The 17559-nt window shown below is 31.4% G+C and overlaps 3 protein-coding genes across 3 annotated transcripts; 2 read left to right on the forward strand and 1 right to left on the reverse strand.

Moving 5' to 3' along the window:
* Positions 1-5548: 5548 nt before the first annotated feature.
* LOC120137215 (transcription factor MYB30-like) lies at positions 5549-6446 on the forward strand. The gene is made up of 2 exons (XM_039153025.1): positions 5549-5701; positions 5797-6446. Exons 1-2 carry the CDS (start codon positions 5569-5571, stop codon positions 6432-6434), a joined length of 771 nt encoding a protein of 256 aa, XP_039008956.1. The 5' UTR covers positions 5549-5568; the 3' UTR covers positions 6435-6446.
* A 2181-nt stretch (positions 6447-8627) lies between these two features.
* Positions 8628-12718, reverse strand: LOC120137242 (external alternative NAD(P)H-ubiquinone oxidoreductase B1, mitochondrial-like). The gene is made up of 10 exons (XM_039153046.1): positions 12527-12718; positions 11698-11974; positions 11325-11531; positions 10956-11206; positions 10508-10727; positions 9855-9959; positions 9518-9781; positions 9331-9452; positions 9107-9226; positions 8628-8978 (listed from the first exon to the last, which is right to left on the reverse strand). The coding sequence occupies exons 1-10, from the start codon at positions 12619-12621 to the stop codon at positions 8891-8893; spliced, it is 1749 nt and encodes a 582-aa protein (XP_039008977.1). The 5' UTR covers positions 12622-12718; the 3' UTR covers positions 8628-8890.
* Positions 12636-15711, forward strand: LOC120137224 (probable galacturonosyltransferase 10). The gene is made up of 2 exons (XM_039153031.1): positions 12636-12728; positions 14869-15711. Exons 1-2 carry the CDS (start codon positions 12636-12638, stop codon positions 15604-15606), a joined length of 831 nt encoding a protein of 276 aa, XP_039008962.1. The 3' UTR covers positions 15607-15711.
* Positions 15712-17559: the final 1848 nt, after the last annotated feature.

The raw sequence follows: 17559 nt of genomic DNA on the forward strand, positions 1-17559 counted from the left end.
CAACTAGGGACGGTTCGAACGGACGTAAGATTTTATGTTAGAAAATAATTTCTAAGGTTTTAGAGACTAACTTATAGAATTATAGGAGGCTTAAATAAATTGTAGATAAAAAATATAGAAAACTATATGAAAAATATAATAATTTAATTTCTTTTCAAGAGAGGGACTATCCCCGATCGTACTCTCTCAGTCCCTACCCTCAAGGCATGAAGGATTGTGTTCAACTTCAATCTAAAAAATTGATCTAACGGTCGTTGGTACTAACAATCAAGGTTGTGCCGGGTTGTTATGAGCGATCGTTTGTGTTATGGAATAATCTCAAATTTAATGATCGATGGTCAAAATAAAATCTACTGATAATCAAGTGATCATGGGTGTAGTTTACCCTAAATTTTAAGGTCAAATAACAAGATGTGTGAGCGGTAACGTGTAACGGCCTAATTCGGATGGGAATTGAGTCCATTTAAGCTTAGAAGAAGGGGATTTTTACACGTGATTCAAATGTTGATGGACAAAAGAATGGAATTTACCCATTAGTGAAAATCAACTGATTTTCCCCTAATTTACACGTGATACAAGTGGCAAACGACGTGCTATCGTTTGAGTTGGTCTCGAGATTGAGACATTGTATGTGTAAAAAAATTCATGCTGAAAGGTTCACAAATCAAAACCAGATGTACAATACGGATCGATCTGGGTCAGTCAACGTAACAAACAATTTCTTTTTAATATTTCTAGAACAACAATAAAGGTGCACTTGTTTGACGTTGAACAGCTATGTTCCATGCCAATAATCACCATTATTTTAAACTTGACTCCAAATCATTCATGAAAAATGGTCTAAATTCTCCACCTCTAAAATCACATCGGATCGTACATAAATATACATTAATGTATGCGTTAAAAATATACGAACAAGAACTTGTACGTCAGTACATTACAATTGGACAACGTAAGAGTCATGGACCTACTTATTTTTATATTTGCCTTGTGCTCTCATTCAATGAATTTTATAGATATTTATAATATTTAAGTGCCAAAATTTCAACATTATCCCCTTGTGTGTTTTATGGGTCTTTTGACTTGATTTCCCTTCATGTTTTGATTAGGTTGGGACCAAGGCCAGGATAATATAATTTTTTTTAAATAAAATATTTATTTTATGAATTTAAAATATAATTTTTAAATAAATAGTAGATTCCATTAGCCTTATCTTCTAGACATGATGAATGATAATAGATTTCTCCATGATTTTCTGTCCAATTAGTTAGATCTAATATAAAATTTAAGTTAAAATCCAATAGAATTATTATTTTTATTTAAATTATATTATTAATTAATATAATTACAAATTTGTAATTTGTCAATGAGACTTTGGCATAGTTGACAAAGGCTAAGATTTCAGTTTCTTTTATTAATATAAAGTGAATACAAAATAGTATCTGCTCTAAATACTATTAACCATTTGACAATGAACGTTCAATCACCGTGTTGCAATTGTTGGTGTTCGAACACGTGACTTCTAGGAACAATAACGATTCCTTTACTCGTTGAGGTAAGTTGGTTCGTGTAAGATTCTAGGTTATTAAGAACTCATAATATTCAAGCATTTCATTAATCATGTGTGGATTTTATAATCGGTTATATCTCTAGTTTTAGTTAGAATTAATTATACGTATAGTTCAATATTTACAGAGATTGATTTTAATTATATATATATATATTATGAAATATTTGAAAAATAAGTTTATCATATTAAAAAAGAATTCAAAATTTCAAATTACTTCTCCAATTAGGTTCATAGATTGAAAATAAGGTTCATAAATATATATTGTCATCATCGCTTCGTCGACCTGTATTTTTTTTGAACAAAATTCATTTAACTTTTTGTTATTGTACCACGTTTTTTTTTCTTTATTATTGTGACACATTTTTTCTCTATCTTTTTTGTATGTTCTTTATGATATTCATTAAATTTTTCGTATACTTTTACAGTTGTGTTGGTGATTCTACAAAGATTATTACGGCATTTATTTTTCATTGGCTTGTCAATGGTCACGTAGTGTCATATCCCCTCTTTTGTAAATGGTTGTTTGCCGATATAATCAGAACTGTGTAACGAAACAGACTGATAAATTGTTTGGTTCGCTCACCACTCCTTTATCACATTGTAAAGCGTCTCGTTCGACATAGACAATGAGTTTTATGAATGTTACTGGATTGTTTTGATGTTTGGAAGGTTTCATTCGCTTCGTATCTTTGAACTTAATATTTTAATTTTATGTATGAGTTTTTGATAACTACTGTCTCCAATTTTCTCTTTAAATACGTTATAATTTTGATTTCTTTATTTTTATTAATGAAATTCAGTTATCATTATTCAAATAATAATAATAATTAATTAATTGAGAATATGTTGTTTTTATATCTAATTATTTTTATGATGATATTTGAGTAGTTTAATCGTAAAGTGTTGGGAATTAAAAAATGTGATTATAATTCAATAATAGGTAAACTAAATTTCTCGGGTTTTCTGGTTTATTTTTTTATTATTTTTTTTAAAAATAAAATAAATATTTAAAAATGAGGAGCTTCACGCAGGACTTCATTTCCCCCCTAATAATTTGTGGCTGATTCCTGCTCGTTTCCGGGGATGTGAAACTGAGAAGATTACGAGTTGACTCGTGAATGATGCTAAACGTGACTCAGAAAGAAGGTAAGGTAAAAGGAAAGAAACGTGGAGAAAGGTCGAGTTTACACTGTTGACCACTTTCCGCTTTTTTTTTTTTTTTTTGGCAGTGACACAGTATCATTGTCGTTCTGTTTAAATTTTAAAAATATAATTTTAAATAATATTTTATTTAAAAAAAATTTAGATGTAATATGTGTCATTTAACAATTTTTTTAACGGTAAGTGTCTAAAAGTGTAACAGATAAAATTTTAACGGTAGACGCCTAAAAGTTATTTTCAATAATAAATTAATTTAAATAAAATTGATAATTTATTTAAAAAAAGTTAGATTTATAATAAAATAATAAAAATTTTAAGAGGAATATAAAAGTAAGAATATAATTTTAAGATTAAAAACAATAATAAATAAAGTTTACTTATCTTACTTGTTATAAAAACATTAGATTAGAATAAAAACAAGAAAACAACTCAAACAAATGAAATAATATTAGATTTATAATAAAAATAATATAAAATTTACTTATGTTACGACTAAAAATTAACAAATAAAGTTATGTATTATTTTTTTAAAATATAATAAAAATATTAAATTTATAATTGTAAATAAAAAATTTAATAAAAAATATTTTTTATCAAATAGTTCTCATTATATACTTTTCATACGAGAACAATAAAAATTTTGATAACAAATTCTAACACGCATTATAAGATCGTATTTGTGTCAAATTATCGATTTATCATCTCTAAATGATGGATTAATTCAAAATATTGAATGATTGAGAATTGAAATTAAACCTAAATGATGAAATTAAGAAAGAAGAAGACATGTTTTTACAAATATATATATCAGTTTTCTATATATACTTTATTTTGATTAGAATATAACCAATTCAACCCGAATTGACTTATTCTAAAGGTTGACCCAAACCAAAAATCAACCGATCCGATATTGACCCGACCCGAAATCTAATTAATCCGGTATTATCTCAACCCAAAAATCAATCAATCTGGTATTGACCCGACCCGATATTGACCGATAAAAAAAGCAACTGATATGTTATTGATCCAAACCAGAAAATAATCGATCTAATAATCACTCAACCCGATAGTCGACCCGATCCGATTCATTGTACACCCAAACTAGATCCGAACCAGATCTGAACAAAATTAAATCGAATTTAATCTAAACCCGAAATTACCCGATCCAAATGACCCGTTTGCCACCTCTAGCCGAGGGGAGCGGGTGAAGTCAGTCGCCTCCTGAAATTTTAAAATTATTATATATTTTAGATTTTTTTTCTATGTATTTTTTTTATTGAAAATATGTTTTTGCCACTAAAATTTTAAAAGTTTAAGTTTACCCCTAAAATTTTAAAAGTTCAAGTTCCTTAACACAAAATCTTACCTCCGTTTATGAACTTAACTATCTATTCTTCAATTATAAAATTGAATAAATGAAATAAATTACTCAATTCTCGAACAAAACGGTTTATTTAAATATTTATATTAATAATGTTTACTCTTATAATTTATAAATAATACTTATGTTGTTTAAAGAAATTACTATATCATTATGATATTTCCTAAATTCAAAACTTCGTTAAATTTGAAAGTTAAACTTATCAAATGGTCTTAATAGTGAAATAAAATATTTTTTTTCTTTAAGATTATAAGTTCGAATAATTATATTTATACAAAATATATAAACATTATTAATAGATTAAATATTTTTAAATAAATATTATCTTATAATTATCTAAATTATTAAAAATAACTTGATTAAACTTCAAAATAAATAACTTAATGACGAGAGCAAAAGAAGATACCATAAAAGAGCATGAAATGTAAACAACGGAACACGTGTACTTCTGGACAAGTTTTAAAGATGGAAATGTCGAGGATGGCCATATCCTTTTAAAGACGGAACACGTGTACTTCTGATGGTGTCTACCATGAAATTTTTTGTGCTCACTCCGAAATATAACACGTGTACTTCTGATGGTGTCTACCATGAAATTTTTTGTGCTCACTCCGAAATATAAGTTTTCTTCGATTAATTACTTATTTTTCGGATAATGCTCACCCTAAAATTTTATTTGCATCTATCTCATTTAAAAATATTATTTTGTTAAAATATATGTGTCCACCCTAAAAAATATTTCTGGATATATCCGTGATCTTATTTCACGAAACATGCTTGGAGTAATATCTGTTTATTTCTAGATTAAATAAATTCACGTACAACCTTACTAATAATATTATCAGGATCGAACTATTTAAGAAGTATAGTATCTTTTATCATTAGAGCTATTCTTCTAGGTCAGTTATTACTTCATGATTTAAAGCCCATAATTGGTATGAATCACGTGAAGCTATTCAACATGGAAACATAGCAGATAATGTCTTAGTTTCTTAAAGCAGCATACAGACATGGAACTCTGTGCAAGATTCAAAGCGATTTTCAAGCTCAAAACAACAGTGGCTATGCACGAAGCAAATCAGGTTAAAATAACGTGCTGAATCCACTGCTGATGATGAAACCGAAAACTGACCTTCGTCGAAATGCTCGTGTAGTCGTGTGCACACATCACGTTATGTTGCTTCTTCCTTCCTCGAAGGTCGGCCGTGTATTAATTTATGCCAAGTCATCGATCTGACATAATACATAATTTTGACTGTGATCAAACACTGAAAGCGACATCTGCTGAATCTTCCTGGATGTTTTGTAATAATGTAATAAGGAGTGTTAAAAATTTCGAAATCGAAACGTGCAGCACGTTTTGGTCCAACGCATGGGAGAGTATAAATTGCCTCTCAACTTTTGAAGTCTGAGCTTGTAAAATAGAGAAAGCACAAGGAACCAAAGGCAAGGAACCATGGCGAGAACACCTTCGTGTGATAAGAGTGGACTGAGGAAAGGAACATGGACGCCCGAGGAGGATCGGAAACTGAAAGCCTATGTCACCAGATACGGCTGCTGGAATTGGCGACAACTCCCCAAGTTCGCCGGTATTGTCTTCTTGTCGATAATCTAATTCCGCTAAATTTTGTAAAAAGTTCTTAAGTTGGCACCTCTTAACATAAAATCATGCCCTATTCTTCAGGTCTGCAGAGGTGCGGGAAGAGTTGCAGGCTCCGGTGGCTGAACTATTTAAGGCCGAACGTCAAAAGAGGGAATTACAGCAAGGAAGAAGAAGAGACGATCATCAGGTTACATGGATCGCTGGGAAACAAGTGGTCTGCCATTGCTGCACAGTTGCCTGGTCGGACGGACAACGAGGTCAAGAACCATTGGAACACGAATCTCAAGAAACGCTTCAATGAATCAAAACACGAGAAAGATGAAAACCAGGAACCAGTCGAAGTACACGTGAAGCGTGGGAGAAGCAAAGAGAAAGAAGAAACAAAGCGTGTGATTAATCCTTCAAGCCCTCCATTGATTCTGGAAAGCTCGTTATGGTATTCGCCGGCACAACCGGCTTCAAGCGACCAATTCTCATCGGACACCAAGGATAACACGGCTGAGTCCAGCAAAGACTCGGTTACAGATGACGATAACAAGGCTTTGTTCGAAGCATTCGAGGCAGATAGTGGAAGTTTCTGGACAGAACCATTTTTCTGGAAAAATTCTAACACAAGTACCAGTAGTTCTTTGGATTCTGCTGGGTATGAATTTTCCGAGTTTCCATTTCTTTATGGAGAAATGGATTTCTACGACCAGCTCGATGGCTTCTACTTATAATTAAGTGGGTGAAACCAGTTTTTTCCCCTTTTTTTCTGGGTAATTAGCTGAATTAGTTTCCTTTGTGATTCTTTCTCCATGATGGGGTCTTTTTCAGGCTTAGAATCTAATTCAGATATGATCTTGGACATTGAATATATAGTAACGAGGAATCACCTATGTAATTTATTCTTTTTCTTAAACAAAACTAGTAATTAACATCACAAAACTACCATATAAGAAAAGATTAAAAATCTGACCAAGAAATTCGAACAAAGATAGATACAAACATATTTGATCATTCCAGCAAACGAACCAAAAAAGATGATCAAACTATTGAAATATCACTGATAAACAACAAATCAGACTCGAGCGACGTGAAAAACTATCCACGAACGTAAATTAGGTATCTAAATTCAATCCGATGGTCCAAACTGGGAAGATCAACAAGATAACAGATAAACACCATCTTGATCAGTCGTGACGACGTCAAACCAACCCTTAGAAAAAAGATAAATGAAAAACAATCAAACAACCGAAAAACATACAAAAAATATAAAAAAAATGTCATAAAAGCATATGAAAACGTGTCATATAGGTAGACTTATTGAAAAAAAAATATAGATACAATATAAAAAAAAGATAATAAAAAATGGGTGGTTAGAAATTAATTTCAAAATTAAAATTGTTCCGATCAACAAAAGAAAAAGAGATGAACAAAACACCGATAAAAAAAATTGCCTATGTAATTTATTCAGAATTTAATAAAAGGTTATGTTTCTAAATTCTAGACCATTCAAACAAGATAAGCTAAGCAACTACTCTAACTATAGATATTAACATAATGCAATTCAGATGTGGATTAATTATAAATTGTCACTTGTCAATGAAAAAAAATTTCAATTAAAGATATTACATCATCGTTAATTATTATAATTGAGTATGAGTATATGATTTTTTATAATTTATTTTTATCCCGTGTTATTATTTTATTTTTAACTATATTAAATTAATTATAAGATGAATAAAAAATCAAAATATATAGAGTTTTTTTAAAAAGTTATCATTTATAAGCATTTTTATGACAAACTAAATTAAATTAACTGGAAGATAAATATGAATAATAAAGACAGTTTAATATAAGGTTAAGGAAAGGCTCTACCGAAAATGTTAATATTTTTTTAAGATTTTCGATAGAACGTTACTTAAAATGTTATTTTTTTCTACCGAAAATATTAATATTGGACACTACCAATGTTACTTTTTCTACCGAAAATGTTAATATCAAAAATATTCATTTTAGATAGCGAAATTAACATTTTCGGTAAAAAAATATTTTAGGTAGCGCTCTACCGGAAATATTAAAAAAATATTAATATTTCTAATAACATATTTTATTAACCTTATATTAGACTGTCGTATAGTAAAACTACCCTCTTACTTGTTCTAGGGTGATATAAGAAAAGTATGGGCTGTTGCTTTATTAGGTAGTTCGTTCACCGATTGAATTGACAAAAAAAATTTATAATTTTTTAGTTAATATAGGTCTTTTATTTAGATTAAAATTTAATTGAGTCTCGATAATTTAATAGGTATAATGCAGTTAAAAATAATTGGATATTAATTTATAATGGATTTTATCTTAAAATATATATTATTTAATATATAATATATTTAATATTTAATATTTTTAGCTAATTTAGTTAATTCGATTATTTAACTGATTTCGAATCAAATTAATCGTTATCCAAATATTAAAAATTTAATCGTTTCTTGAATCAAACTAATTCAGTGACCAATCATTTTAACCAAATTAATTTAGTTCGGTTGACTAATTTGATTAAAATTGAGAAATGAACACGCCCGGATATACCTAAATACATTTAGACATTCACTTACTCTACTTAGATTTAATGAAATGGATGACACCAATTGATATATAATAAATTTATATGCTCTGCATAGCCAACGTGGCCGGAGACATTAGCCGAGCTCGCCATTGCTACATGCTCTGTTTGATGTCATAATACTTGCCGACAAGAATTGAAGAAGATGAGGAAATGGCATATAGGAGGTGATGGTATTTATTACGGAAGAGAAAGTAGAGGGAAGGGAAGTTAGGTTTGTTGTGTGTTAATTGCACGTGGTATAACAAAGGTGTTGGCCGGATGAAGTACAAGTCTCCGTGAAAGCGTCAGAGTTGAGCTCGGCAAGTATCGAATATAAGTTTTCATTGCACAACCCCATTTGTTTTCTTCATAGGTATTATAGGGAAAAAAGGACCAGTACACACCAAAACAGGGAAAGAGCACAGTGAAAAGATTAAAAGCCTACATACGTCCACACGACTCGTAATACTCGTATACAACCGATGCCGATGCAAACACAAACACCATACGAATGAATAACTAACGTTGGTGAGTGACAAAAGTCCCCCCCCCCAGCTTATTATGACAAGGTTCACTCATGTTGCTGCCTCAAATGCGGCTTGAATCTCTTCCGAAAATGAATCTTCGAGTCCAATCGGATACCACCAACACCCGAGTACGCCAGCTCACTTGTTTGCTGAACCAGAATGCATGAGAAAATTGATCATGTCAAAAGATGTCCCTCATTATACATACCATAATGTGCATGTGATGAGCCGTTAGGCAAATGTATACCAAACGGATAAGACGAAGACCAGGATTCACCTTGCATAAACAGAATACCAGAGCCACTGTGTGCTATGACCCATGGAAACCCAGTCCCCAGGAAGCTCAGCAGCTGCTTGCTCCCCTCCTAAAGGAGCAAATTGCCCAAAGTGTTTGTATCTTCCAGTTGAAATAAAAGAAGATCCAATTTAGCATTTTTTCCAAGCAATATGAATATTTATTGGTGCAGTCATATGATTGTATAATGTAACAAGAGCACATACTGAAATGGACGGAATTGATGTCGACCGGACCCTCTGAAACGCCGTGGCCCTTCGGGATTATCTTCACTCAGATACTTGCGGTTGAAGCATTTAGAAAGATATTCACCTTGTTGTGCCGCAACCTGAAGATACAAACTATAAGATCGTGTATCGACAGTGAAGCTGATAAAGGCCAAAGATAAATTACCTGAGCTGTTGCAGGCAGATTTTTCAATTGTGTATCAGCGTGAACAAGGGCTAACTTAAACCCTTCGATGTCAACTTCATCTCTTTTGTTCCCCTCGGGATCTTTTAACAGATCGGTTACATCCCTCATTTGCTTGCTCCTCAAATAGTGTTTCACTTGAGGATACCGTTCAAGGATATCATCTACAACGTCTTCGAATTCTTTAATAGTTAAGAAACCAGAGTTATCTTTGTCTGCAGCCTTGAATATGGCAGAGATATCTTCCTGAAGGAACATGATGGAAGATTACATACCATAATCTTCGTCGAAATAAACTCAAATAGTCAAAGGGAATTACCATGACTTTACGCTGATTTATAGTGGCACAATCACCAAGGGCATACACATTTTCACTTCCTTTTACTCTCAACCATTCATCGGTTGCTAGAACGCGTCTATTAGCCTGAAATGTGAATCTTATCGTAAGTGACCCGACTGCAAAACAACCATTAATTTCAAACATAACAATTGTAGACAAGAATGTAAGAGGTAAGTTTGTCCGAAATTAACACTCTATTACTCCTAGGGACTACAGAGTACAGACAAAATCATCATAGACAGCTACAACTTCAAAGTTGAAGCTATTACTAACACCTCTATTCAATCAGGATTTGGGATCACTTTTCTTGTCTTTATTCAGTAACTTTAACTTCAAATTATAACTTCTCATAATGACATTACGGTTGTTAAGTACCGTGGCGGTTTTCGTCTTGTGATTAGGTGACGATTCTATATGAATTTGGATACTCCAACTTCAACTTTACAATGTTTTCTAAACCAGTGAAGTATGATGGTTAACTCCATTTTCCGGATATCGTTTTATGTAGTGTCTTGTTTTCGGGTTTATGCAAAGTAAAAGTTCTAATTTTTGGGTACTTCTAATTTGTACTTTGTTCCTAAAACTATCAAATAAAGATAATTTTGCCTTTCAAAGGAAAAGAATTTTCGCACCTGCCCGATTTGGGCCATGAAGTCCTTCACGACAGGTCGAGTCTCAACACCAGTAGACCAAACAACCAATCCATGGGGTACAGAACAAACCTCTCCTGTTGACTTGATCTTCATAGTGATTTCCTTATCGGAAAGGCTAATAACACGACATCCGGTTTGAACATCAATACCATCTCTGCTAAATTTCTGCTCAGCAAAACAACTTATTCGTTCATCAAACCTGCAGAGTGTAGAATCTGACAAGTTATTTGTGATTTTGTCTATAGACTGCAGTCCAATTTGTATGTCACACTGCATGTTTAGAATTTAGACATAAAATATGCCACAAAATGAAAAGATAGAGATCAACAGAATAGTTGGCATAAGGAAAGAGTATAGTTCAGTCTTCAAGTCACTGAAATTTAAAGACCGTATCGATGAAATAAAATGAAAAATCGTATCCCCTTACATGTTCAGAATATGGTCCCCTGATTGAACCACTGTTATTTTCACTAAATCTTTAACTGAAGGATATAAGTTGACCAAATCCTCCTTAACAAAGTCATGCAACTCTGCTGCAAACTCCACACCAGTAGGTCCCCCTCCGACAATTACAAAATGAAGGTTTATCCTTCGTTCTTCTTCGGTTAAGCCAGGAAGAACAGCCTTTTCAAAACAGTCGATAACACTCCTGCGTATCTTCTGTGCATCCTCAACTTCCTGCATTCAAGTGGGGAACCGGAAAGACTTTATTTACAAAAGGAAGAGTTTCCGAATGCTACCGATCGTCCCTTTTACTATAATATATATGATATGATATGACAAAAGATGACTCTACCTTCAGGAAGTGGCAGTTCTCAAGGACACCTGGGGTGTTAAATGTGTTTACTTGTGCTCCCACAGCTATAACTAAATAATCATAATCCAACGAGAATTCGTCGTTTCCCACCAAGTTATTTTCACTGGTATGACGGCACAAAAGTTTCTTGTTTGCATCATCAATCTTCATACATTCGGCTTCCCAAAACCGTATTTCTCCATTTCTCTGTCAGCAACAAAATGATCAGATTAATTAAGCAAACAAGACACCAAAACCCCCAACTGCAATATCCATGAAACTGTACCTATGTATGCATATCATTTAGCCCCTACAATAACACTAAAGAGAAGAGGAAAAACGATTTTGTGCAGCTCTAGTTTCTTTCATCTACCTTCTTAATCATGTTTCGGACAGGCTCTACAATGCTCCGTGCTTCAACAGTCCCACAGGTGACACTAGGCAACAACGGGGTGAACGCGAAATAATTCCGGGGTGAAACAACCTGAACATCGTAAGCCGAAACATCAAGATCCTTAAGGAAACTAATGCCGGCCCATCCGGTCCCGAGAACCACCACTCTCTTTTTCTTGCTGTCTTTTTCATTCACTTGAACACTCGTTTTGATAACATCTGCTTGCGATTCCGAGTAAGCTACAACACCTCCACCACTGCACCAATTCAACAACAACAGGTAAATAGGCTACCTGGTAAAACAATGTGCATTCTCTAAAATCTACATTAAACTTCAACATGTCTAAAGATTTCACTTTTTTCCTACTGTTCTTGAGGCCATAATGATTACAATCCCAGATTTAATATCAACCAGAAGTTCATTTCCTCCAAAATTCTTCGACATTATACTCATGGACTTAGCTGACGAGCTAAACAAAGCTTAAGAAGCTGAAATTTAAGTAAATTTAAAACCTAAGCTTTATAGTACTATTAGATTTACCCTATTTTGATCCACCAGACTATCTACTTATCTAAACACTGAGCAGCTGGAAAAATCAAACTTCAATTTTTTATTTTAATGTCTACAATATACAAACATGTATATGTATGTGCGAATAATTTCACTTTTCACTATATCCATTACAGTACACATAAATCAAACAGAAGCCAAAAGAACCACACAAAAAGGAGGTGGGGAACAAGGCAAAAAGGTTTTAAAAAGTGGGGTTTTTCATGGAAGAATGAAAAAGAAAAAAAAAAGAAGGAACCTGAGACTGAGAGTACAGAGAAGCAAAAGCTTAGAGGAAGCAGGGTAGCCATTGAAAGCCCTTGAAGCTCTGGTGAAGAAAGAGAGAATTGCCATTTTGAAAGTAAAAGATGGCGAAATCTGAGTGGTTTTTCTTCAAAGAATCAGAAGAGGAACTTCAAAAATCATTATTGTTTTCCTTGATTAACAACGACAAGTTAGGGGTGATGAGTTTCCTAAAGCTTTCAGATTTACATAACCTGTTCCACCAACATACAGTTGACTTCACGGATGGTAAAAGCTACACCTGGCAAATATTAATTTTATTTAGGGTAAACTACACTGGTGACCATTAAATTATGGTTAAAAATAATTTTGACTACCGATGTTTTAATTTGGTAAAAGAGACCACTCAACTTTTTAAATGTTTCAATCAAGCCACTTTCCGTTAATTTTTAAAAGAAATTGTGACATGCCCGTTAATAAAAATAGAATAATTATACATTTAGTCCTCAATACTTATGAATTCTATAAATATTGTCCTAATTTTAATTTAATTTAAAATAATTAATCCTCCAATCTGAAGGTCTCACGTGTTAACATATTATTGTGACATATTTCTAAGTAAAACATGTCATCACATGATTGGAGAATTATTTTTAATATTTAATTTGATAATTTTATCCACCAACCAAGTTATGACACGTGTCAAACATATGTAAAGGAAAACAAATTATGAAAATGCTGCTACCAAAATGTTATGAACCAGGAACCATTGGTGTCATTGAGCAAGCCTTAACCACTGAGCTAACTAGTCCATACATTATTATATTGCAAACTCTTTTATATATTTTATTTTATATTATTTCACACATACACAAATATACTAAATTGTTGAAATAAATCTAATAAATAAATTATATTTTTCACACATATATATAATTATAGGTAATACAAGATTTATAAATAAAAACAAGTTTAACATTGTTATATTTTCAAATTAAATTAATTTCTTCATAATTATTTTTAAATAATTATATATGAATTATATTAAAAACTAAAAATATTAAAAATTCATATTAGAATTCAAAGTCACAAAAGCAATTTAAATCATAAAATAAATTTATAATAAGAATCTTAACTATTTATTTTCAAATTCTTAAAAAAATATTTCTCATTTGCTTTATATTTATAATCATTTAAAATTGTAAAAAAAAAAGATAAATTAAATTAATTTAAAATATAAAAAATATGAAACTCATTTTTATTTATAAATCTTGTATTACCTATAATTAAATATATATGTGTGCGAAAAATATAATTTAATTATTAGATTTGTTTTAATAATTTAATATATATGTGTATGTGTGAAATAATATAAAAAATATATATAAAAGAGATGAAATTTTGAATTGTCGAGTTACTTGAAAAACCAATAATTTGAATAAATATTTTGATAGTTTTATGATTTAGTCTCTGATTTCAACATTCTTTCAATTTCTCCTTTATTTTAAGTTCGTATTTTACCAAATTTGAACCACGTGCTCATAAATCATCGTAAAATACATATGTATTTTCAACTCCTCATTTTGTTAACAAATTTTTTATTTTTCAATTTAGTCCTTAATTTTTCATATTTTTTTATTTCTTCAATTCATCCTTTATTTTAAGTCCATCTTTTACCAAATTTAAACCACATGCTCATAAACCATTGTAGAATACATATGTACTTTCAATTCCTCTTTTCGATAATAATTTTTTTATTTTTCAATTTAGTCCCTTAATATTTCATATTTTTCTTATTTCTTCAATTCATTATTTATTTTAAGTCCATCTTTTACCAAATTTGAATCACATACTCATATACCACAATAGAATACCTATGTAACTTCAATTCTTAATTTTTTACTAAAATTGTATTTTCTTTTTTATTTAGTCCCTTAACTTTGCATTTTACTCAATTTGGTCTTTTGACTACAAATGTTTACAAATTCTTTCTTACCATCAATTCCTTAACTTCTTTATACTCTCATCAATATTTTACCCTCAAAATAATTTCTTTAAAATATAATATTATGAATATAATTCATATTTTTAGATTGTATTTAATATATTAAATAACATTATAATGTTAAAAGAATATATATATATATATATATATATATGATTAGAGAAAGAAAAAAATGTAACAAATGATTGTCATAAAACTATAAAAATTCTAATAAAATTGGTATAGAGACTAGAATAACTCGACTCGAAAAAATTTCAAGTTAAGTTTGAGTTGTAAATACGATTCGTCAACTTGAATAACTCAAAATTTTTTGACTCAACTCGATCGAATGTTCACCCCTATCCCCAATTCAGAAGTTTGAGGACTTCAAGTGGTTGAATGCTTCTTATGTTCCGGTTCTTAAGCAACTGCAAGATTCTGAGACTCAGAGTTATTATTTTTCTGGCCATAACGATGATGGTCGGACTCCAATAAAGTTCAGAAATCCCAAATACCTGTCAATGCTTATTCATTTGAGGTTTTATATCCCTGAAGTTTATCCAGCACTAAAGAAGGTGGTATTTGTCGACGATGACATTGTGGTTCAGAAAGATCTTTCTGGTCTATTTTCCATTGATTTGAAGGGCAACGTTAACGGAGCAGTGGAGACGTGCATGGAGACATTTCACAGGTATCACAAGTACCTGAACTACTCTCACCCTCTGATAAGGGCACACTTTGACCCTGACGCTTGTGGTTGGGCATTTGGGATGACTGTTTTCGATTTGGTCGAGTGGAGGAAGAGGAATGTGACCGGCATCTATCACTATTGGCAAGAACGGAACGTGGACAGGACGTTGTGGAAACTCGGGACACTTCCGCCCGGACTGCTGACGTTCTATGGATTGACAGAGGCATTGGATCCCTCATGGCATGTACTAGGGCTAGGCTACACAAACGTTGATCCCCAGTTGATAGAGAAAGGGGCTGTTCTACACTTCAAAGGGAACTCGAAGCCATGGTTGAAAATCGGGATAGAGAAATACAAGCCGCTGTGGGAGAAGTACGTCAATTATTCCTATCCTCTCTTGCAACAGTGCAATTTTCACTGATCCGTCGCCATAGAAATCTGAGTTCTTCCACACACCATCTTAGAAGCTTCGAGGTCGGGTATGCTTGTATAATTTTAAAGAGGTCAAGCATGGCTGCCGGTTGTAACATGGTCTGTAGTCCATTCCGACTTAGTCTGTTCCTTTCATATAAAACTATTTAAAAGATCACAGAGAAAACAATTTTGATCTTCACCATTAGGTCAAGCTGTAAACTTTTACCTTTGTTCCCATTTTAGTAGTCCTATGCTGCATATATTGGCTTGGCTTGCAAGTAACGTCGTTTTATCTTATTTGTTTTTCTCTTACTTCTAACAATCGATGCATGAACTTTCCATTGCTTAAATGGAAAAAGTCTTGAATAAAAATGCTATAAATTTAAACATAAATTCAAATAAATATATTTGATTTGACTCGAAATTTATAAATTTATCTTGAAACTGTTTTTAAATAAGGTTTAAATGATAAATTGGTGTCCATAATTCTTTTTTACACAACTCTTGAATACTCACCCCCATACAAATTCAATTTGTTCGAGAATATAATTCTTAAAATTTTGTAGAAGTCTATTTGTATCTATAAATGATTTTTTATGTGGTTATAACAAATTGTCTAATAATGCTATGAGTTATTTTTCTAAGGGTAAACTATACCAGATATTATTAAACTTTAGGCGCTATATCATTTATACAACTAAGCTTTTAATTTTTGTAAATTATAGCATTGAATTTTATTTTTGTTTTGATTATACCACTAGGCCATTAAATCGTTAACGGACGGATCAAAATGACGTCATTTTGGTGAGATGTCTATATTGACATCCGTCAGTCACGTCATCGATCGTTAACGATTTAATGGTTTAGTTGTATAATTGAAACAAATATCAAAGTTTAGTGCTACAATTGGCAAAATTGAAAGTTCGATGGTATAAACAATACAACTTTTAAAGTTCAGTGGTATTTGATGTAGTTTACCCTTTTTTAATAGTCTAAGATGATTATAAGATAGTATTTGATTAGAAACTTTCTTAGCCATTAACAACGCACACACTTACAGACAAAACTGCTTGAACACAGGATCCCGAAAAAGAATAATATCACATTTAATTATTGAGGTCATTTGTTAGTTTCTGCTATGAGTTAATTTAATAAGTCAATGCTAGCAAATATTGTTTTGAGTGATTAAAAAGACTAATGATAAGGATTAGGGCTTAGTTAATGTTGTGGAGTAATGGTATACTATAGTAGGGATGGGCATGGGTCGGGTCAGGTTTTTTGTCCACCCGACCCGAACCCGACCCGACATATAACTTAGAAACCCGACCCGAAATAATAAAAAATATTATTTTTATTCAATAAAACATTAACTTAATTGAAAAAATATATATATGGAGGGGTATTATTGTAATTATTTTTAAATATATAAGATAAAATTATATATTTTTTTGAGGTCGGGTCGGGTATTTTTTACCTTAAACCCGAACCCAATTTTTTTTTAAAAAAAAACCCGACCCGATTGAATAGGGTCGGATCAGAACCCGTCAGATTCAGGTCCAATACCCATCCCTATACTATAGTTAACATATCTTAAAATATAAAAATTTCTTATACGTATATGTTTATGCAGTTTAACTTACGAGCACACGAGAGTTTTGACCTATTACACTTTGAGCACTCGAGATTATAATATTATATTTATATTATTATAACAATATTTGAATATTTAAAATAGTTTGAAATATTTTAATTATTTTTAATAAGTTTAAATAATAATTAATCTATTTCAATTGAATTAAAGATTAAATACACAAAATCACATTAAAAACTAAGGTAAATTACGTGTTTAGTACCCAAAATATCAGTTTTGATCTATTTTAGTACCTAAATTTCAATTTTTTCAAATCATATCTAAAGTTTAGTTTTTGTTTCATTTTAGTACCCATTGTTAAAAACTTCA

The sequence above is a fragment of the Hibiscus syriacus genome, unplaced genomic scaffold, assembly GCF_006381635.1.
Source record: "Hibiscus syriacus cultivar Baekdansim isolate YM2019G1 unplaced genomic scaffold, ASM638163v2 tig00110654_pilon, whole genome shotgun sequence".
NCBI lineage: Eukaryota > Viridiplantae > Streptophyta > Magnoliopsida > Malvales > Malvaceae > Hibiscus > Hibiscus syriacus.

Excerpts from the sequence above, each read along its gene's own strand:
- LOC120137242 (XM_039153046.1), bottom strand. The coding sequence starts at position 12,621 with ATGGCAATTCTCTCTTTCTTCACCAGAGCTTCAAGGGCTTTCAATGGC. Across the intron at positions 11,975-12,526 it reads CTCTGTACTCTCAGTCTCAG|TGGTGGAGGTGTTGTAGCTT; the intron begins GTTCCTTCTTTT and ends GAATTGGTGCAG. Across the intron at positions 9,453-9,517 it reads ATCTGCCTGCAACAGCTCAG|GTTGCGGCACAACAAGGTGA; the intron begins GTAATTTATCTT and ends TTGTATCTTCAG.
- LOC120137215 (XM_039153025.1), top strand. The coding sequence starts at position 5,569 with ATGGCGAGAACACCTTCGTGTGATAAGAGTGGACTGAGGAAAGGAACA. Across the intron at positions 5,702-5,796 it reads ACAACTCCCCAAGTTCGCCG|GTCTGCAGAGGTGCGGGAAG; the intron begins GTATTGTCTTCT and ends CCTATTCTTCAG.
- LOC120137224 (XM_039153031.1), top strand. The coding sequence starts at position 12,636 with ATGGCGAAATCTGAGTGGTTTTTCTTCAAAGAATCAGAAGAGGAACTT. Across the intron at positions 12,729-14,868 it reads TTAACAACGACAAGTTAGGG|AAGTTTGAGGACTTCAAGTG; the intron begins GTGATGAGTTTC and ends TCCCCAATTCAG.